Genomic DNA, 22,755 nt, shown 5'->3' with positions numbered 1-22,755 from the left:
CCTTGGTATGTTGTGTACACATTTGGTCTCCCATGAGAAGACTCTATAAGAGCCTACTTCTTGACCTAGATACAAAGCTACCAAATACGGAGAGCAATCAGTGGGCAGGACACTTAATAACTAGAGCTCCAAAGGTATAATTTCTTAGAGTGTGGGTGGGTCCAAGACAAAATTGTAAAGTAGGTAAATATTTCTCTTGTTCCCCACCTCCTCTTTCAGTGCCTTTCCTGCCATGTTCAGTAACCTCTCCACCCAATCTCTTCACTGGGCTTGAGGCTTTAAAGGGCTCATAGCACTTCCAATCTACTCAACCTAGAATCAACATTCCATACTCTGACTTATCCTTACTCTCAAACATAAAAGTGGATAATGGGGTTAATAAAATAATTTACCTTTGAATTTTTAGGACAAAGGCTCAAATCTGTCCCTCAGGGAGATAGACAGCCATTGTATGAACTAAAATAAGTTTCAGAGGTAAGCATCAAACAGAAATGACATGTTTTTAATTTTTATGATTTCTGATTTTCATCAGAATAATAGGAGAGAAGGGTCACCAAACCTAATGGGAGGGAAATCCTTGAGGGAAAAATGGGAAGGTGTATAGGATACCTGGAGATGGAAAAAAGCACTTAAGTACTCTATGAGAACCTGAGTAAATGAGGCTAAAAACTATACTCTGTGCTCCTCAACTTTCTTGGGGATCTCAAGATCTTTTTAACTTTGTAATGTCTCAATTTCCTATAAACAATAATAGCTTAATTTATGTTTTCTCTGAGGAACACTCTTTACAATAATTATTAATAGTCAAATGGAGGGTGGCAAATTTTTAAATTATTTTCAATAGGAAAATAATACTTCTGGTTGGGAATCCTGCTTGTGCCACAGGTCACTTGTAAGCTACACCTCTTTAGGGAGATGTTTCTCTTATCTGAAGAGGCCAGATTAAAGTGATCCCTTGCCAGTTGTCATATTTTATACATATAATCGAATACTTCTGACATTTGCTATGGGATCAGAATGATATTGGCCCCAGCATCAAAGAGTTATTTTTCCTGTGATATTACATTCTTCTGGTTTTCCTCTTACTATACTGGTAGTTCTTTCTCAGTCTCTTTTGGGAGTTCTTCCTCTCCTATAAGCTCCTCAAAGCTCGGTCCTCGGGCCCTTTTCTCTTTTCACTTCACAATCTCAATGTAGGTGATCTCATTGAATAGGCTTTTGTTACCATTTATAAACTGATAAACTTCAAATTGACATCTCCAATTTACCCTTCTTTTCTGAGCTCAAGGTCTGATCTTTGTTTTGTATGCAACAGAAATTACTCAAACTTAACATAGCCAAAACTGAGTTTATGTCTTTCTCCTCCTAGATCTGTTCCTCTTTCAGAATTTCTTGTTTACTGAGATACTGGCACTATCATCTATCTACCCAGAAAACTAAATATACCGGTCACATCTTTCTTCTTCATTCTCCCACATAAAACCAAGTACTATCCAAAACCAGTCAATTCCACCTCCTAAATATAAGACATATCTGTATATGTCTCTCCTTCTCTACTATCACCCCTAAAATCCAAGTTATCATTTTCTAGTATCAACATTAATACCCTCCTAACTGCTCTCTCTCTTTTTACTTCCAGTCTTGCCCTTATCGCCCCCTCCCCCATCCAAACTATTTTTCCCACAGCAACCAGAGGGATCCACTTGGAAAACACTTATGATCATGTCTTCCTGCTTCATTTGTTCACTCATTATTTACTGAATACCTATAATGTGCCAGTCACTATTCTAGAATCTAGGAATCCAGTGACACATAAAATAGACAAGGCAATGACTTCTTTTTACTCTTAGGAAGGGTCTATATGATCTTGGCCACTAATTCACTTTCCCTTTGCAATCAGAATACTACATTTTAGTCACAGTGACCTGCTTTCTTGAAGCTTTTGAACAAGTCTATTCCTATATATTTTTATACCAATTCCTGTACATTTTTCAAACGTAAGCTTAAATGTCTCATTTATGGGGCAGCCGGGTGGCTCAGTTGCTTAGAACACGTGCTGTGAACAACAAGGTTGCCTGTTCGAAAATGGCAACTGGACTTGGCGCTGAGCTGTACCCAACTAGACTGAAGGACAACGACTTGACTTGGAGCTGATGGGTCCTGGAAAAAACACACCGTTACCCAATAAAAAAGAATAAATAAATAAAAAGTCTCGTTTATGAAAATTCTGACCAGACTAGGTCCCTTTGTATTTCTCCTAGAGCTCTTCACAATGGTAAATTTAAAAATTTATATGCTTGTTTAATGTCTCTCTCACTAGTTCTCTTCTAAGCCCAAAGAGAACAGAGGAATGTCTTGTTCATTATTCTATTACCAGTGTCTGGCACATGCTAGGAGCTCAATTTGCTGGTTGAATGAATAAACCTTGCTATAGATTGTTACCATATAGTCAGTCTATAGTCTGGTGAACTGTAAGATTTAGAGACCTCTTTTTAAAGGGAAAACTTAAGTCACACTTTAGGATGTGGTCTCTTTCTATTTAGGAAATTCTAATTACTGCTGAATTTGAAGATTTCTTACTTATGGTGTCATTGCTTTAGAGAGTTAAAAATACCCTTAAAATAGCTATCACTTCAGGTATTTATTCAACAAACATAGACTGAAAACAAACTGGGGTATTTAAACAATATTTTTCTATTAATTTACCTCACCTGCTGCCCTAGTTCAGTTTTTCACGGGTTCCTCCCCAAATCGTTGCACTTCTTCTTTCCAATTTCTTATCTTACATTATTTGTCGTCAAAGCATTGTTTTTAAAACAGCATTTATTTTGTCTGTTTTTGCCAATTAGAATGCAAGCTCTATGAAGGCAAGGATTTTTGTTTTGCTCATTTTATTTCGTCTTTGGGGCGGTCCGGAGGCCTAGCAAAATTTACAGACTTGTAACAGCCATCAATGTATCTCACTGCTTCGTGTTTCTCCATTCATTCATATGTATCTACTTTTATGTGCTAGGATCTCTTGACTCATTGTGCCAGTATATTGTATCTTATTAACATGTCAGTTATTTTTAATGTTTCAAGAATGTCTGTTTCAGTCACAGTTTAGATGCTTGCCCACTAAAGGTCATTACAAGGAGAAAATGACTTCGGGAAAATGGACTTGAGGGCAGTAGCCTGATCCGCTGTAGCTGCTCAATAAATGCTGGCTGAACTTTTAACTGCACTCCAGTTTGTGGAGGGAACTAAAAAACATTTTCGCACAGAAGAGTGAGCACATCTACACCGGTCTCTTAAGCACTTTCTTGGGCCCTGAAGAATACTACCAAAGTGTGCTCGGTGATAAGGTGGAGCAGCGCAACGCCTATTTCTGGAGATCAACTCAGCTCCGCTCCACACGTGAGCAGCTCCCATCCGGCGACAAAGAAAAATACTTCCGGCCTTCTGCTTTTTTATGTGCTGAGTCACGGCCGAAGGCTCCACACTGGGTATGGGGGCAGGATGCCCAAAATATGACTTGAATAGGGGAAGAAACCTGGGAATTCATTTTCTCCACTCGGTTCTTGGTTTTCTCATCAGGGGGAAATTTTTCTCTGAGCCGCGGAACACCGCTCAGTAGCTGCTCCAAACCCACTCCCACCACACGTCATAGATGCGGCGCAGCTGCGCGGACGCCCTTCTCCCGTCGCCCCCCGCGCCGCTCTCGCCCCCGCTTCTGCCTCGCCCCGCCCACCCCACGTTTCGTAGCGCTGCCTGAGTCCTCCGACAATCAGGCCTGGTCGCTTTGGTTCCTTTTATTCACTGTTCCCATTGGTTGCTTACGTGAGCGTGACTGCCGTCTTGCCTCTTTATTAGCTAGAACGAGCAGCGTCATCGGCGGCCGGCGGGATGGGGGCGGGGGGAGAGAGGGAAAGTTAGCGTGAGGGAGACCGGATTGGGGGAGGGGTGCAGGCCTGTCCTCCCCAGCGGCTGCGGCAGCACCAGCGCCGGCCGCCACCGCCTCTGGAACGCGGAGGAGGAGGAGGAGCGGCTGGAGGAGTAGGAGGAGGAGGTGGGCCCGAGGGAGAGGGATGCTCATCGCTCCGGTTTTGTGGTGAATGCTGAGTCGAGTCACGATTGCTGCAGTCTGTGCCACCGCGAGGAAGTTGTGGTGTAAGGCCGGGCGGGAGCTCGCAGCGCTGTGGAGAATCCGAGCGCGGGGTCAGTGCGAAGACCGGGCTACTGCCAGACCCTTGCCTCCTCTGACCATGCCAGGAAGGAACAAGGCGAAGTCTACCTGCAGCTGTCCTGCCCTGCAGCCCAACGGACAGGATTTGGGCGAGAGCGGCCGGGTTGCCCGTCTAGGAGCCGATGAGTCTGAGGAAGAGGGACGGAGTGGGTCTCTCAGTAATGCCGGAGACCCTGAGATCGTCAAGTCTCCCAGCGACCCCAAGCAATACCGGTGAGGGAGGAGGCTTGGACCGGGGAGGAGAGCCGGGTGCGGGCCTCTCTGTTGCTGCCGCGGCCACTTCTTGTCTCCGTGTCTCCCGAAGGAGAGCAGCAGGGGCACACTTCCCACCCCGAATGCTTTCTTGGGTGAAGGTGGCAAGGGCAATTAGGGGCTTCCACGGGGTATCAGCTGGACAACTGGGAAATATTGGGTTCCACAAGGAATCAGGATATCAGAATGGGAAGGGTGGTTCGAGTAATTTTGACATTAAGCGAGAGCGGGAGGTTTCTCGGAGGAAGGCAGGCTGGATGGTGAAATAGTCTTGGTATTATGAGGAAAGGTTAAAGGAGTTGGGGATTTTAATTTTGGAGAGGATATTTAAGGGGCATGTTATCACAATCCAGAAATATTTGAGGTGCCCTTAGTTGAAAGAGGGGTAAAAGTGATGGGTGGAAGTTACTAGAGGATGGTGTGGCTTGAGTAAAAGAACTTAGGCATCATCGTTGGCCTAAGATGAAGTGGCTTGTTTCCATGGGTTTCTTATTGCTAGAATGGTGGGGTGACCTCTTCCAAGAATATATTAGAGAGGACTTGGGTCTCAGTTGGGCAAGTCATAGCCTTGTAAGGTTTCTTATAATTCTGAAATTCTCTACTTTTGGTTTATGCTGGAATCCTCTAAACATCTCTTAATAACTGGTGGCTCAATCCCCACTTGAATATTTCCTTCAGAGGTAGCTTATTTCTTAGAATGTTATGACTACGATATATTTTAAAAAGAGATCGTATTGTCCAAAAACTTCACTTACAGGTTGATGAATTGAGATTCAGAGAGAGTTTACTTTTTGCTCAGAGTTACACCGCTAAAAATTATAACAGAGATGATATGAAAACTCTTGTCACCAAATCCTGTGCACCATTTACTGATTTTCAGAAGGTTCTTACTCATATTGAGTTGAAAGCTGAAGGATTCTTGGTCGCAATTTGTTATAAGCCCCTATAAATGTTAGAGCAGGAAAGAACCTTAGAGATAAAACGTTTCCACTTTCCACCATCCCCACTTGACAGATGACTGAAGCTGAGGTCTAGAAAAAAGTGATTTAACTTCAAGTTAAAGACTGGCCTAATTTCTCTTTTTACTCCAAGTCTAGTGATTTAATAGTATATCACCCCTTGTACTATTTTCCCAGGCCGCAGAGTAAAGAGATCTTTACAGGTTGACTAAACTTTTTTGTTTCTCATGAAAGATCCATGGTTGTATTAGTAATACATAAATGAGTAATTGAAATCTTGCAAAAAGGTGCCTAGTTTTTGCCTTCCAGATTAAATGTTCAATAACCATTTCATTTTTTGTCTGCCTATATAAAGATACATAACAGCTACTGTTTATAGAATACACGCTATCTCAGATACTGTTCTAACTGCTTTAGATGTATTCTTTCATTTAATGACCACATTTTTGGAAATTCATTTGACAGATACTAAGTCCTGCTGTGTGCAAGGTGCTGAGCTATCGTAAATATTTTCTGACACTTGGTCGAATATAACAATAAATAACATTTTATTCTGGGTGCTGGGCATACAGAGATCATTAAGACAGTCCCTGCCTTCAGGAAGCTTCCAGTGTACTGGAGGGACACAGACACAAGAAAGGTAAAATTAGGGCACTAAAGTTTTACGGAAGCCATAATATATAGAAGTATGTAATAGGTTTATTGGGGAATAAAGTAAGGGGCTGTAAACTCCATCTAGGGTGAAAGTTAGGAAAGACTTCAAAGAAGTAATGCTTAAGAGGTATTCTTTGAATAAGTTGTTGCATTTCTATATGTGGTCTTTTGCCAAGTCATTGTCCTTCCTAGTGTCTCAGTTTTCTTATTTTAAAATGAAGGGGGTTGATTTGAATAGCAGTGTTTTCCAATAATTTCCTCTCTTTCAAAAGAGTAGGTCCACTTTTATCTTTAATATATTGAAGTTTCAATTAGACTTTTAAAGAAAAGATTTTGTTACTTTAATATAAAGGTGGAAAACCTCAGTACTAGATGATTTTTAAAGACTTAACCAACCTAAGTCAAATGCTGTACATTTTTGTAACCAGAAACAGACATGAGGTATCTGCATGCAGCCCAGAGAGCTGAATTATCGTTCCAGGACCTGCTCAGTCAGATACTATCTTTGTGAAGTCTTTCCAGGCAGAACTAATCTCTCCTTTCACTGTATTTCAATAAGACTTTGTACATGGTTCGTTACAGTACATATCCATCATATTATAATTATATGTCTTTTGAATGTGTGAATAAGCACCACAAGCAGACCTGATTAAAGGAATATTGTGAAATAATGCCTTGAAAGATTTGTTTGCTAGTCTGCATTAAATAATACCCTGTGGAATTTTACTTCTGTATATGTGTAATTTGTATTCACCTTTTTAAAAATGTTAAGCATATCTCCAAGGACATTTTTCTGCTTTTTTAGGGATCTGTATAAATGCTTGGTAAATGTCGATTTCCGTCTCTTCTGGAAGGATTAAAGGACTCCAGGTTGGGAATTGTTCAAATCTTTATTGGTGTAAAGTGGAAATTCTAGATGCACAGGATTAGTGATAGGGCATTGACTTAAATATAAAACACTTTCCATGTTTAACCTGTTTGTAAAAAGACCCATATTTATGTGAGGGAGGGGAGAAAAACATTGAAAAGGCATGTAAGTTTCTGAAGGGCAAGCCCTTTTATTGAATTTTGGTCAGACTGTTACAAGTGAGGGGATTATGTTAATAAGTGCTCACTATACTAAAGAAAATGGATGCAGGTTGAATAAGGTACAGGTTATTTCTAAACATTTATTATGTTGTTTACTATTATAAATTGATGAACAGATCCAAGTGAGCAGGACAACTGCATTGAAAACACTAACATCTGCTGGCTTTTCAAATAGTTAGGAGTGGGGTGACTCAATTCTGAGCAGACGCTTTAGACAAATCTAAGATATGAGAAGAATCGTACATCAGAGAACATTTTCTTTTGTATTGGATGGGAAGAATATGGGTTTATTTGTTTATCTTTCAACTAAAACTCGTGGAATAATAATGCTGTTTTTTCAATATATGAATCAGCAATTGCATTTGTAGTATATATACACTAGTGAAATCATGTACTTATGTGTATATGAATTCTAGGAACTTTACACCATCCAGTTCCTTGGTCTGATACCTGCATTCAAAACTTGATTTTGATTGTACCCTCTTAGTCTTGTAAAGTAGAGGCAAGCTAGGTCTTACCTTGTGAGATTTAAGCTCATTTAATAAAGTGAGCACTTTTAAGATTGAAATATATTAAATTTTCTGAATGCTGATATGACTTGAATAAATGTATCTTTGTTACCATTTTTTAGACTGATTTCTTCTATGTGGGCTTATGGACTAGTAAGAATAGAAAGAACATTCTTAAGTAAACTGTTTCTTTTGGAAGTAGGATTTAGCATTAAAAAGATCTCTGTTTTTGAAGAACTAAACAATGGTAAGAACTCTTTTGCCGTTGAAGAGTTCTAGTCCATCTAGACTCCTGGTGGAGTCATAGAGCAGGTTCTGAAGCAGAAATGCATTAAATGTTACAGGTGTTAGAATAGAGATATGGGTAAAGTATGGCATTTTAAATTATTTGTGTATCTAAAGGTGAGGGTTTGAAATAGCTAATGTAGAGAATAGGTGAAATGTACTTCGGAAATACTAAGAGAGAAGTTGTAGGTTCTTGAGCGTTTCTTACAGCCTTTATTCTGTTTTGCTATGCATTTATAACATTTTAAAAATGGTATGGTACCATATTTAACAATGTCATGAATATTTTCTTAATTTCTTTTCAATATATTGTGTCTCCCTAGAAGTCTGTTGTGTAGATATACCGTAATTTCATCATTGTCATTTTATAAGATATTTAGATTGTCACATTTCCTTTACCTCAGAAGCCTGTTCATTCCCAACTGAATCTTTGGGTATGGACCCAATCATAATGGGTTTGGTAGATACATAAAGTAACCTCTGGTGATCTGGTCTGTTTCTAGGATATTCTGTAATTGAGACCTAACAGACAAGATGATTTGTTATGGGACTTGCACTGTGACATAGGTCACATCATACTGATTCCTAGAATGAAGTCATTCATTAAACCTGTCCAACTCACAGGAAACTGAGTAGATTTATAGTCCTTTTCTAGTATTTTCTTTCTTTCTTTTTTTTGGCGGTGGTGGGGCTTAAATTACATGGCTGGACCAGAATTAAACTTGTTTATAGAGGGTTTGGAAGTATACTGTAGTCTGGAAAGTTCACTTGGTCTTCTGGAAAGGTGTTTAGAGGGATTTTATATTTTTATTACCACCACCACCAATAATCTTCATTCTCCTAATAATAATAACTGGTATTTTCTTAAGTGCTTGCTGTGTATTATACTGTTCTAAGGAGTTTACATGGTATTATTTCATAGTATTGGGTTGTCGGAAAAGTCATGATGCATGTTTGCAACAGATAGCACAAGTTCATTTTTGGAAATATTAGTCATTTACATCTACGTTATTCCTATGTTGTTTGACAGCTGACAGTTTTCGCTTCATTCTAAAAAAAAATTGAGCGATTTGGTTTTATTTTGATTTTACAACAAGTTGAAGATGGAAGACCAAACTGTGCATTTTTGCCATATTTTACTGTTTTACTTCCATAAAGGGAAGAATGCGCGTGAAGCTTGTGAAAAGTTGCATAAAGTTTACGGTGACAATGCTCTACAAGAACGTCAGTGCCAACGATGGTTCATGAAATTCTATGCTGGTGATTTTTTTTTTTTTAAAGATTTTTATTGGGGAATTGGGGGGATGGGAACAGTGCTGGGGAATTGGGGGAAGGGGAACAGACAAGTTGCTGTTGTTTTTTTGTTCTTCAGGCTAGTTGAGGACGTTGCTTCAGTGGCCCAAGTTGGCACCATCATTGCGCTCTTCCCAGGCGAGGCAGATCAGTCGCAGGCTTCTGGACAGCTGCTCACTGCGGCTGCTAGCCGCTCACGCTGGCTGCTGGTCACACATGGTAGCCCATGGCAACCCACTACCACAGGGGCTGCAACCTACGCCATCGCTGGCGACTCATGGCAGCCCAGCTCCAGGTTGAGCTGCTGTTCAGCATCTTAGCTGTGGAGGGCAGTGTCACTGGCCCTTATATGTGGGATCCGAACTGGGGCCCTCTGGTGTCCCAAGCCAGCTCTTAACCATCGTGCCACGTGGCCGGCCCCATGCTGGTGATTTTGATCTCAACTATGCTCCTCGGTCAGGGAGGCCCACCAAGGTTGATGACGACAAAATAAAGGCATTGATTGAGTCAAATCCATGTTACACGACATGAGAGATTGCAGAAACATTGAACATCTATCATTCAAGCGTTTACGACCACCTGAAGAGGCTGGGATACGTAAGCAAGCTCGATATTTGGGTTCTGCATGAACTCAAGTTCATTTGATGGCGTGTATAAACATCTGCAATATGCTCTTTCAACGTGAGGCAAACGATCCTTTTTTTGAAGCAACTGATAACTGGTGATGAGAAGTGGATTGTTTACAACAATGTGGTGCGCAAACGGTCTTGGTCCCAGTGTGATGATTTGCCTCAAACGACATCGAAAGCGGACATTCATCAGAGGAAGTTATGCTGTCAGTGTGGGATTTTAAAGGTGTCATGTTTTTCAAGTTCCCACCAAGGAACCAAACAATCAATTTGAATGTGTACTGTCAGCAATTGGACATTTTGAATGAATCCATCATCTAGCAACGTCCAGAGCTTGTTACTTGTAAAGGAGTTGTGTTCCATCGCAACAACGTGAGACCACACACAAGTTTGATCACCCATCAAAAATTATTGGAGCTTGGATGGGATGTGTTGCCACACCCACCATACTCGCCTGACCTTGCGCCGTCAGACTTCCACTTGTTTCGCTCTCTTCAAAACTCCTTGTGTGGTATAACTTTCAATTCAGATGAGGCTGTAAATCAGCACCTTGTTCAGTTTTTTTGCAAATAAAGGCAGGTCCTCCTATGAATGAGGAATTAAGAAGCTCACTGAAAGATGGCAAAAGGTTCTTGAACAAAGTGGGCAATATATTATTGATTGGTCTTTGTTCTTTATATAAATAAATGACCTTTGAAAAACATAGACAAAATACGTTATGACTTTTTCGACAACCCAATATTATCTATTTACTCTTTACAGTAACCCTATTAGATAGTGCTCTTATTACATGATAGCCTAAATGCTATTCTATGAAAATATACAGAGGGTGCCAAAAAAATGTATACACATTTAAAGAAAGGCAGATATTAAAATTGTAATATATATACCTGTAACAAAAGATGAATACAAGTCATGTATATACAATTTTTTGGCACCCCTGGTATTACTGAGCAGGTACTGAGCACTAATTAAGAGTATAAAATGATTATGTTCTCTCATTTGGTTTCTTCTAAGCAAACTTCCTACCTTGGCAGATAAGGTCCAAGGCCCTGCATTTTTTGGTTCTTAACTTTCTAGCTTTGTCTTCTTTTGTGCTGTTTTGTGTTCCTTTTCTTGACACATGGTGTACTCTTTGGTCTTGTTTACCTTGCAAATTCAAGCATTACCTCCTCTGAATCCTTTGACTCTTTTGCTTCAGTCTTCCCCTCCCACCCACATGTAAGTTATTTACACTTTGGTATAGTGCATTTTCCCCAAGCTATTTCATATTTTTGTTAAGTCCTATTTGTCTTTCCCCTCTATTGTGCTGAAATTTTTATAGGGAGAAACTTTGTTTCTTTGTCTTTGCATGGCTTTCTGTTATTAATAAATCAACTGTCTGTACTAAGACCCATCATCCCTCTACTTGTGTACTAGATCCCATCTCCTTTTTATTGATCCCATCCATCAATTATTGCAGTTCCCAATCCATACTGCATTATCAGTTTCCCTCTCTTACAGGATCATTACCACGAACATACAAATATGCTGTAATTGTTCATATCTTCTAGGAAAAAACATTTCTTTACTCCACATCCTCTTTGAGCTATGCCCTTCCAGCTACTTAGGTTTCTTGGTTTCCTTTATAGCAAAGCTTATTAAAAGAGTTGCCTGTACTTGCAATTTGCAGTTCATCTACTTCCAGTATTTCTTAACTCATAGTGGGCTTTGGTCACTATTGCTGTACCAAAAAGCTATTTTCAAGATCACCAATAACCTTTATAATTGGTCAATTCTCCCATTCTTTTCTTCCTAGACCTTTCAGTATATACATAGGGTAACCTCTGGTGAGCTGGTCTGTTTCTAGGATATATGACACAGTTGATCACTAGTTTCCTTGAAATGCCTTTTTCAGTTGGCTTCCAGGTCAGCACTGTTCTTAGCTCTCTTTCTGCCTCATTGGCAGATTCCTCATCTCCTTGACCTCTAAATTTTGGAATGCTTGCGGCTCAATCCTGAACCTCTTCTCTTCCCTGCCTAACTTTGCTCCCTGTGTTACCTCATCTAGTCTAGTGGCTTTAAATAGCATCCTGAATAAAATAATAATTGTACTCAGGTTCCCCACCCCTATACTCTTTCTTGATCTGTTTTATTTTTCTTCATAGCACTTAATGCCATTTCATTTACTATGTATTCACTTGTTTATGAGAGCAAGGACTTTGTTTTGTTCACTGCTGTATCCCCAGTGCTTATAACAATGCCTGTCTCATAAAGTCTTGCTTGTATCTCTGACTCCTTTTTCCTTTTCTCCTCTGGCCTGATTGTTATATGAGGATGTTTGTCAGTCTTTTAAAATATTTTTATTTCTTGTTTTTATTTCAGATCAAATTTTTTTTAAAGAAATAAAACCATACAGATACACTTGAAGCTATTTGTGTACTGCCCCCTCCCATTACGTTCCCTACCCTCTTTTTCCAGCATTAATCATTATCTGAATTTGGTATATATATACCATTCCTATGTATATTTTTGTACGTTTTATTAAATATATATTTATCTGTAAACAGTATATATTACTGTTTTTGCATGTTTTAACAGACATAGAAATAAAAATTATATCACATTGGATGTCTCGTAAACTGCTTTTTATTTTTTATTTTTTGGTATAACTGCTTTTGAGATTTTTCCATGCTGATAAGTATAGTACTAGTTACTTGTGTTAAATACCATTTAATATCTTGTATGAATACATCATTTATCTGTTTTCCAGTTACTAGTCATTTAGATTATTCCTAATTTTCTGCTACATTTTATGATTATGCCACATTTTATCTTTTCTCTGACTGTTGGGCATTTAAGTTGTTTCCCATGCTTCAGTGAACATTTTTATACAGGACTCTGTGCAGACATTTGAGAATTTATCTATATACCTATAGCATGTACCTATAAGTATATGATTCATTTTTAACCTTACTAGATGTTGCCATGTACTCTTATAATTGGTTGTATTGTCTTACATTTGCACTAGTAGAGCATGAGAGTTTCTGCTTTTGTACATTCCTACCGACTTTTGATATTGTTAGATTTTTTAAAAATTGAGAACCTGATCAGTGGGAAATATTTTTCTCTTTAAAAAAAATCTTTTTTATTTGCATTTTCTCTTGTTACTAATAAAATCAAGCATTATTTCACATTTCCTGGCAATTTGATTTCTCCATTTATGAATGGCCCATTTTTCTATTGGGTTATTTTCCTTTTTTAAATTAACTTGTAAGAATTCTTTACATATTTTAAATACTAATCCTTTGTTGGATATATGAGTTGCAAATACATTCTCTTAGTCTATATAGCTTATCTTTACCCTTTGTTTAGAAAGTCTTAAAATTTAATCAGATTTATTCATCTTTTTGTTTATGGTTTGTGCTTTTTTCATCTTATTTGTTTTCTTCTGAAAGTTTTGTAGATTAGCTTACATTTTGGTAAGGAAAATTTTATTACTTTAAAAAAAAATATGGACAACCAGTTAGTTGTCCAATCACATCTTTTGAAAAATCTGTATCCCAGAGATCACCAAATGTTTTCTGTAAAGGGTTGGATAATAAATATTTTGGGTTTTGTCAGTCTAGAGGCAAAATTAAGGATATTATATAGGTACATATATAACAAAGAAAAATTGTGCATTTTTAATAAAATTTTGTATTAAGTTTAAAATATAGTACTTTTTGGGGGAATAATAAAGGTCTTCAAGTGAGAAGAATGGAATTATTTCTTTATAGGGATCACATTTTGCTTTGGGGGAGTTCAAAGTTAGTGTTTCCTGTCATCAAAAGTGATTGCAAATGTTCATCTGTTAATCATTTTTAATGAGATTTTTACATATATCATCTTTGAAAATGTGTTTTCACACTGACAGGTACTGCCAAATACTGATAATCAATCCATGAGCATATGATTTTATTTGAGCATATTCATTGCTTAAAAGGCATTTATAGAGTCCTATTAGAGTCTTTGATATTTCAGCCTTTTAGCATTATAGATTAATCACTTCTGATTGAAAATTAGGTGGAAGCCCTTCAATTGCACAATTAAAAGGGCTTTGAAATAAGGAAATTTCCTTTGCTTTCACCAAGTTCTGAAAACCACTGCTGGACCTATAGTTTGCTTGGAAAACATACCCCTGTAAATTTATGTGGAAATGGAGATATGGCTACTTGTTTTAACTTTTGACAGCACAGGAAATGTATAAAGCAGTTTGCCGTTGTGATTCAGATAACATTAGTTATTGTTGAAATGACTGTATCATAAGTTTTTTTTTTAAAGACTTTATTGGGGAATTGAGGGTGGGGAACAGCACTGGGGAATCGGGGAAGGGGAATAGACAAGTTGCTGCCCCTTTGTTCTTCAGTCTAGTTGTGGAGGGCGTCGCTTCACTGGCCCATGTTGGTATCATCATTGCGCTCTTCCCGGGTGAGGCAGTTGCTTGCCGGCCATTGGACGGCTGCTCACAGCGGCTCACAGCAGCTTAGCTGCCAGCCGCTCATGCTTGGCTGCCAGCCACTCACGGTAGCTTATGGCAGCCCACTGCAGTAGGGGCTACAGCCTACGCCGCCACTGGCGACTCATGGCAGCACAGCTCCAGGTCGAGCTGTTGTTCAGCATCTTAGCTGTGAGGGCGCAGCATCACTGGCCCGCATGTGGGATCTGAACCAGGGTCGTGCAGCTCAGAGCTGGTGTCCCAAGCCAAATCTTAACCAACGTGCCACTCGGTCGGCCCTGTACCGTAAGTTTTTATAGGTGCTATTTTGCAATATTGGGTGAATTCATTAAGAAACATTATGAAGTCTGTAGCAACAGCTAACTTCCAAAGTCATTTGGTATTTGAGAATACTGGTTGAAGGCTGTTCTTCAGAAAAATTTTAATCTTGGCTCAAAGCATTGCAATTGACAGTGTAAAAAACATCCAAACCTGCAAAGGATTTTTATGAGTTTATTTGAGCTAAGCTGATGACAACTGCCGTGAAGCAAAATCTCAAAGGATTGAGAAAATGCCCTGGAGAATTGCAGCTTTGCAGCTTATTTTATACATTAAAATTAAAGGAGGAGACATAAGGAGGTTTATATGAAATCCATTGGTAGATTTAAGGGGGCGGGAGAAAGCAAAGTGGGAGTAAATCTCTGGTATTGGATAACAAAATGGAGAGACACATACTTCTTTTTACATTGGTGGGTCCTGGATAGTTAATAACATTTACAGCACAGAGAAATGGTATTTGGGGAACAAGATAAAAATGAGGGGTTCTGTGGGCTCGTGCTCTGGTGCTGTGGGTGTGCCCTGAGGGAATCTAGAAAAGGAGATTGCTCTGACATTTCAAAGATATATATCTTAGATGCAAAAAGACAATAAATAGTTTCACTTAAGGTAAAGATTGACCTTTGTCAAGGAAGCTACAGGCCTAGGCAGCCTAGGATGTGACTACCCACCATGACCCGCTTTTAGTTAGGAATTTTTTTTTTTTTTAATTGGGCAATTGTTTTTTCCAGGACCCATCAGCTTCAAGTCAAGTCATTGTCCTTCAATCTGGTTGTGGAGCGCGCAGCTCAGCTCCAAGTCTAGTAGCTGTTTTCAGTCTATTGGGTTGTCAGAAAAGTCATGACACATTTTTTGCAATGAAAAACAGAAAAAATACTTCATGACTTTTCTGACAACCCAGTAGTTGCGTGGGGCACAGCCCACCATCCCATGCGGGAATTGGACCGGCAACCTTGTTAAGAGCACGCGCTCTAACCAACTGAGCCACCCAGCCCCCCCCCAAGTTTGGAATTTTTAATGTTTAGACCATCGTATGTGGTTACTTTTGGTCTCTTGAGTTTGTAGGGTCTGCCATGCAGGCCTCCCCTGAACTTGTCAGGTTTAGTATATGGTCCATTTTTTGTCCACACTTCCCCCTTTTGGTCATATATCAATCTGAAGGATGCATAAATGACCAACCTCTTGGTTGGATACTGTGGTCCCACTGTGCTAGGAAGTCTCAATCCTAGGAAGTCTTAGTGGCGTCATTTGTCTTGCTGAAATGGTATGCACTGTTCGGGATGGGGCAAGACCGTGACCTTGGATGGAAGTTGAGGTCGAATTTTTCTCAAAAGGAAAAGGCAGGTAAAAAAAAAAAAAGGCAGGTAAATGGGAGACAATTAGGTCTTATAGACCTTCATTAAGAGAAAAAGACCTGGATCATTTCTAACCTGTCAGCTATCATGATGCAAGTTTTCTGTCCATCTCACTTTTCTGTGTTTTGCATCTAATACAACATTTACTTACAGTTTGAGGGTACACCATATGCCTCTTAGGTTTTTACAATCTGACCATTAGATGGGTTCTTATTTACTGGCATTATTATTATTATTATTATTATTATTTTATTATTTTATTATATGGCCCATCTTCTTCCCATTGGAAGCGCTCAAATGGTGTTCATTATTCATCTGATTCCTGCTAGTTGTGCAATTGGGAACTGTAACTTTAAGATTTAATTGGGGTCAATGCTATAAGAATACAATGGTGTAAATTACAATTACCATCTAAACATTTCCAGAGGCCAGGAGGACAGACAGTAAGAGTTTCATAAGTAGATTTCCTGTGCCTCAGCAGCCGTTATAGAGAGCCATTTTTTTTTTAATAGCCACTTCAGCTTCCATCTGAATTAATATAGTTAGTAGTCCTTGTTGGGTTAATGCTGGGGTTGGCAAACTTTTGAGACGGAGGAGCCAATCCTGTCCCTCACAATTTAAAAATTGAGAGCCATAAAAAAAATGAAATCACCATTATGTGAATAATATCCTTTAAAAATTTTATAAATGAAACTATGATCGTTTTATTTTCATTTTCAATTTTACTTCAGAGCCACATGTACACACCCAAAGAGCCGCATGTGGCGCGCAAGCCGCAGTTTGCCGACCCCTGGGTTAGGGGATAAGCATGTTCCCATAATTGGATTCTAACGTTTATACATAAAATTCCTTTCTCAATATTCTTTTCCCTTGTTCTTAGTTTGTCTCTTTTTACACATTCAGAAATAACCAACTTACTAGGACAAACTACTTCCTTTTAACTTCTTTCAAAAACACACGCATACCTTTCCTTCTTCCTGCAATAACATTCCTTCTAAATTTCAAAAGAGAAACCATAAAAAGAGTATTATTGATAATACAAAAGTTATACACTTTCAGTAATTATTACCATTTGGGCTATATAAGAACAAAGTTTGAGAAAAGCCCAAAGAACAAGTATAATTATTATTATGACTAATATTAGCAGACAGGTTAAGAAACAATTTTTTTTTCAAGTTTAACATCAATTTGTAGGTATATAGTCCTTCTTGATGTCTTGGGATAGCTGTCTACCTCTGATGTCAGGGGCTTCTCATCCTTGAGGAGCCTTTGATGTCCGCTGCAGGCAGAGGTGAGTGTCAGAGACAAGGGCAGATAGTCATTCATGGTTAGGCACTTTTTTTGTTTGTTTGTTTTTAATGAGAACTGTGAATCCTTGAGTTTAGTTGCATATGGATTAGTTAGTAAGACCTTATAAGGTCCCTTCCAACAAAGTTGGAGAGAGTTTTTAATTGATGTCTTTTCCAGTGGACAGAATCTCCTGGTTTTAAGTCACCGTCGTCGAAGTCTTTGTCTCCTGGGAACACACTGTGAAATGAATCAGTTACAAATTTATCAGTTTCTTTAAGATGGTTAATAAGTCCTTGATAATAATCAAGAATGTCTCCTTTTAGTAAGGTTGGCTTATATTTCCCTTCATCCAGATGCATAGGGTGACCAGTGACTATTTAATAAGAAGAAAGGCTATGTTTATCAAAAGGAGTAGATCTCAGGTTGAGGAGCACCATAGGGAGCGCTTTTGGGAGATTAAAGCCTTTGAAAATCTACCTAGTTGACTTTTAATTGTGCCATTTGTACGTCTCACCAATCTAGAGGACTGGGGTGATAAACACAATGAAAATGCTGTAGACTAGGACTAATATTACAAATGGATTGCATTATTTGCCCATTGAAATGAGTCTGTCAGTCACTATGTAACTCAGATAATTCCTGAGTTAATTGGGACTTATTTTTTTCCATTAATAATTTACCTACTGTTAAGGCTATTGCTCTCCTGCAAGGGAATGCCTCAACCCTGTGAGAAAACATACAGGTCATAATTAACACATATTTGTATTCATGAGATGGTGGTATTTGGATAAAATCCAATTACCATACCTCAAAGTGGAGCTAAAGGAAGTGGGAAATGTCCTTGGGACCCGCGGAGTGATTTTCCAGGGTTATATTTTGGACAGATAGAACATCTGCTATATACTTTGTGAGCTACATTAGGAGAAGATTCCTCGTAATATTGTTTACTCCATGAAATCATCTTTTTAGGACCCCAGTGTATTAGCTCATGTACATGTTGAAGTATAGGTAATTGAGCTCCTATAGGTAAGACTGGTTTTTGATTGGGTCCAAACTGTATCTGTTTGTCTGGGTCAAAGTTCCCCCTTTTTGTTGCCATATCCTCTTTTCTTCTGCAGCTGTCCACTGGAACTGTAGAAGAGAGTCTTTTACTGATTTAATAAGAAGATACATTCTCTGGTCTGGATAATTTGGCTGCCTATTGCTGCTTGTTTAGCTGCAGCATGAGCTAAATTATTTCCTTTTGCTTCCATGGTGGCAGCTTTAGAATATCTGGGAATTTTGACAATTGTCAATTGTTTCGGCTGCGGTATGACATCTAATAATTCTGCAATCTGTTTCCTATTCTTTATGGGCTGCCCTGAGGAAGTTAAGAAGCCTCGTTGCTTCCACAACATTCCAACGATGTGAGCTACACCAAAGTTACAGCAACTATAATAGTGTAAATATTATAGTGTAAATATTGACTACTTGATCTTTGGCTGATTGACAAGCTCAAGTTAGAGCAATTAATTCAGCTTGTTGGGTAGATCTTATTTAGGTAAATAAGAACCTTCAATTATGTCCACCATGGAAGTTATTACCAGTCCAGCTCGACGGTGCCCCTATTCATCTTTCAGATAAGATCCATCAGTAAACCAAATTCAGTCAGCATTATTATAGGAGTTTCCTGTAAATCATTCCTAGGAACAAGAAGGTGGTCAGTGAGCAAAACACAACTGTAGATGTCTTCATTCTGCAAAGAAGGTAGCAAAATTGCATTGAGTTAAAGTAATATTAGGCACAGAAAGCCAGAGTACTTCATAAGAAGTGAGTTGAGTGACAGAAGTGCTGAGTGTGATGTGAGTTCAGTGGAGATTCAACAAAATGAGGAACCTAAATAAAGGAGAGCCCACAACTGTTTCTTTTGTTTGTTTGCATAACTTGGCTGTAGCAGAGATGGCAGCCATGTAGGGAGGGAGCCCTTTGCTACTGAGCCTAATTGTTGATTATAATATCCTATAGGTCTATGGTGATCTCTGTGTTTTTGAGTTAAAACTCCTAAAGCATTTCTTTTATTTTCGTTTATAAAAAAGGAAGAAAATTAAAATTAAGGTGTCCCAGAGTTGGAGTTTTACATAATACTTTCTATAGAGCTTGTTTGCCTTCGGGATTCCATTGACTTGAATCAGGTTGACGTGTGATTTGTAATAAGACATATAGAGGCTGGGCCATTAATGAAAAATTTCAAACCTAATTGTGACAGTATCTAGTTAGACCCAGGAAACCTTTAAGCTGTTTTGTGTTTGTTTGTTTGTTTTTGGAAGAGGAAAGGTTGAGATTTCTTTAAGTCTTTCTGGATCAATTAGTAGTCCATCTTTAGATCAGAATCCAAGTTTGTCCCTTGAGACCTTATGTCCCTTTATGGCTAGCTGTTGTAATAGGTAAATTGTATTGTCTTGGGAGTCTAATACGTTCTAGAGCATAAAAGTCATCCACATATTGGAATTTCTGGGAAACTCAGCATCGTTTAAATCAGCTTTTAGGATCTGAGAAAAATAGGTGGGACTCTGTATATCCCTGGAGCATTACTGTCCTAGTAAATTCTCAATCTTCCCAGGTGAAAGCCAAGAGGTATTTTCTGTCGTTTTCTACAGAAGTGCTAAAAAGGCACTACATAAATCTATTACTGAAAAATATTGGCAGTCCACAAGAATGGCTGATAGGTGGGTATGTGAATTTGGAACCATAGGATATCTTTTTTTTTTTAAAGAAAGTAAACTTCATCTTTAATGGGGGATGGAAAGGAAGGGCTGTCCCGACGCCAATGGGGTTAGGGTGTCAGAAGCTTGTCCCCCTGCGGGCTGTTGGCTTGTGCCTCCTGTATCTGGCTCTGCAACTAACCAGCAGCGTCCTTGCAGTCATGAAAAGTGGCTGTGCGATAGTCCACAGTGCCCAGGGCATAGCAGCCAGCGGACACCAGCAAGTAGGGAGACAGTGGCCACAGGACTTCCCGACATGACGAGGGCAGCTCCAGGCCCAGGGCTTCCATGGTCAGGGCTGCCCAGGCGGAACCCAGGAGAGCCAGTGCCTAAAGCCACAGTGCTAATTTCGACATGGTCGCCTCGGGGACGCTCCACCGTCGCTCTCGCCTGCCCCATTCAGTGTTGAAGCTGCACGTATTCTCAGGATGTCTTTCTTTATATCCATATCTATGAGATCCTGTATCAATCTCCATTGTTTTCCATTTGGTTTCTTTAATGGAAGGATAGGAGAATTACAGGAGCTTATACATAGAATTATAAGCGCCCCCTTTCAAGTAATCTTATATAATAGGCTTAATTCCAGCTAGTACATCAGGTCTTAAAGGATATTGGTGAAATATTAGGTAGAGGCAAAGTATTGTCAATAGTTATTTTAATAGGAGTGGCTGACTTAATATTGCCAATATCTGTACTGGAAAAAGCCCAAAGTTGCATTGGAACATCCTGTGAAAACATTCAGTCTCAAGATTAGTTTCTTCTTGTGGAGGTTTTAAAAAAATCATTATTTTCCAAATTGGTTTAGTATCTGATTCATTTAGTTCTAAATACATTTCACCCTGGGAAATGGACATGTGGGCATCATTGGTTTTAAGAAAGTGTTGCCCTATGAAGTGAATTGGGGCAGATTTGACTAGTAAAACTATACGTTGCTCTGTAATTTTCCCTAGCTGGAAGGGAACAGATTCTGATTTAAAAACAGACATTGGTTGATTAGATGTCCTTACTATTTGTACCAAGCTTAGTCTGAGGGAGTGAGCAATTTAAGAAAAGATAAAGTAGCCCCAGATCTACAAAGGCCTTGGTAGTTTCCCTTTTTATGGTAATTTCAGTTTCCCCTGAAGTGTTAATAAGGAGAAGGGGAAATGTGCTCTCATAGTTCTTGCTTGCTACTGTTTCTTTTTTCTAAATCCCATTTCAGTCTTCTACAATTCTTCTTAAGGTGACCTGAGTTTTTACAATAAAAGCAGTCTCCTTTACAGGAGTTTCCCAGCAAACCTTAATTCCTTAATTCTGTATAGTACAAGGAGAGTAGATTATGGCTGGTTCTCCTTGTGCTGAGACTGGCTTTTCTCTTAACGGGAGCTGCCAGAATTTCTCTTTTGGTTTTTCCTGGTCTATCCTGGTTTGGTTTTCTATTCTGAGTCTCCTATAGGTCAGTAGGGAGTTCCATGGAGGAGGAGTAGACGAGATAGCCAAGGGGGAGGAGGAAAGGAGAGTGAGACCCCACCACAAAGTAAAGGGTACAGCTGGGCAGTTGGAGAAGAGGGAGGAGTAGGGTGTTGGCATTGAGCAGCTTATTTTAGCTGTCAATCTCTTTGCCTCATAATTTTTTCTATTGATTTATAGTTTGGGTTTTTTTTTTGTTGACTAGGACTTCCAATACAGTATTGAATAGAAGTGATGATAAAGAGCATTTTGTCCCTGTCTTTTAAGTAGATTCACTGTTGATTTATAGAAGTTAACCCTCTATAAAGTGAAGGGCTTTGTGTGTGTGTGTGTGTGTGTGTGTTAATTTGTTAAGGAGTGAGTTTACAATTTTTATTACACAAATAATAAGTGGACATATTTTTATTACAAAAGATTGAAAATGTATAGAAATTACATGAAAGTTCTTTGTATCTTGCTCTACTTTTATTCCTATCCCCAGATATACACTCATATTACTGTTACATTTGGTTTGTATCATTTTACTTCTTTTGCTATACCTTTTTATACATTTAATGTATACATGTGTACTCATAATTTTATTTATTTTTATAAAGCTAGGTGTTAGGTTTTATCTCACATTTCATTTCATTTAGCAGATTTTAAGTACGTATCATGTATCAGGCTCCTCTAGGCTTTAACATTTTGTTCATTCCACGAATGTTTCTTAAGTGTTTTCTAAGTGCTAAGCAATGTCTTAGGTGCTGCTGATATAGCTGTGAAGAAAAAGAAAAGTCCTGCTCTCCTAGCTAACATTCTAAAAGTTCACATAGGAAAAAAAAAAGTCAAGTGATGATAAATGGTGTGAAAAAAGTTAAAGGAGGATAAAAGAATAGAGATTAACTGAATCGCGATGTTAGATGTGTGGTCAGAAAAGTATTTCTGAAAAGGGGACATTTTAGCAAAGGCTTGAAAGAGATGGAGCAGCCATGCAAATCCTCTATTTGGGGCAAGAGACTTGGGCTGAGAGAATAGCAAGCACAAAGCCCCTGGTGCGGGGAGCCTGTTTGGAATGTTTAAGAAACAACAATAAAGTCATTTGGTCAGAACAAAGAGAATGAAGTAAGATTGGAGAGATAGTGGGGGACCAGATTATATGGAGCCTTCTAGGCCCTGGTAGGGATTTTAGATTTTATTCCAAGTATGATAGGAAGCCATTAATGGTTTTTTGAAACGGGAAATGGCTTTGTATTA

General features: G+C 38.8%; 1 protein-coding gene across 1 annotated transcript in view; it reads left to right on the top strand.

Moving 5' to 3' along the window:
• The first annotated feature begins 3,912 nt into the window (after nt 1-3,912).
• The window catches only part of NRDC (nardilysin convertase), a 67,934-nt gene continuing 49,091 nt past the window's right edge, over nt 3,913-22,755 (top strand). Inside the window, exon 1 of the mRNA XM_019625935.1 lies at nt 3,913-4,438. Coding sequence (XP_019481480.1) covers nt 4,095-4,438 — 344 coding nt within the window. The 5' untranslated portion in view covers nt 3,913-4,094. The remainder of the gene's footprint in view (nt 4,439-22,755) is intronic.

This window comes from Hipposideros armiger, unplaced genomic scaffold (genome assembly GCF_001890085.2).
Source record: "Hipposideros armiger isolate ML-2016 unplaced genomic scaffold, ASM189008v1 scaffold_646, whole genome shotgun sequence".
Lineage (NCBI taxonomy): Eukaryota > Metazoa > Chordata > Mammalia > Chiroptera > Hipposideridae > Hipposideros > Hipposideros armiger.
The sequence above is the reverse complement of the archived record's forward strand: the minus strand, read 5'-3'. Positions and strand labels throughout refer to the sequence as shown.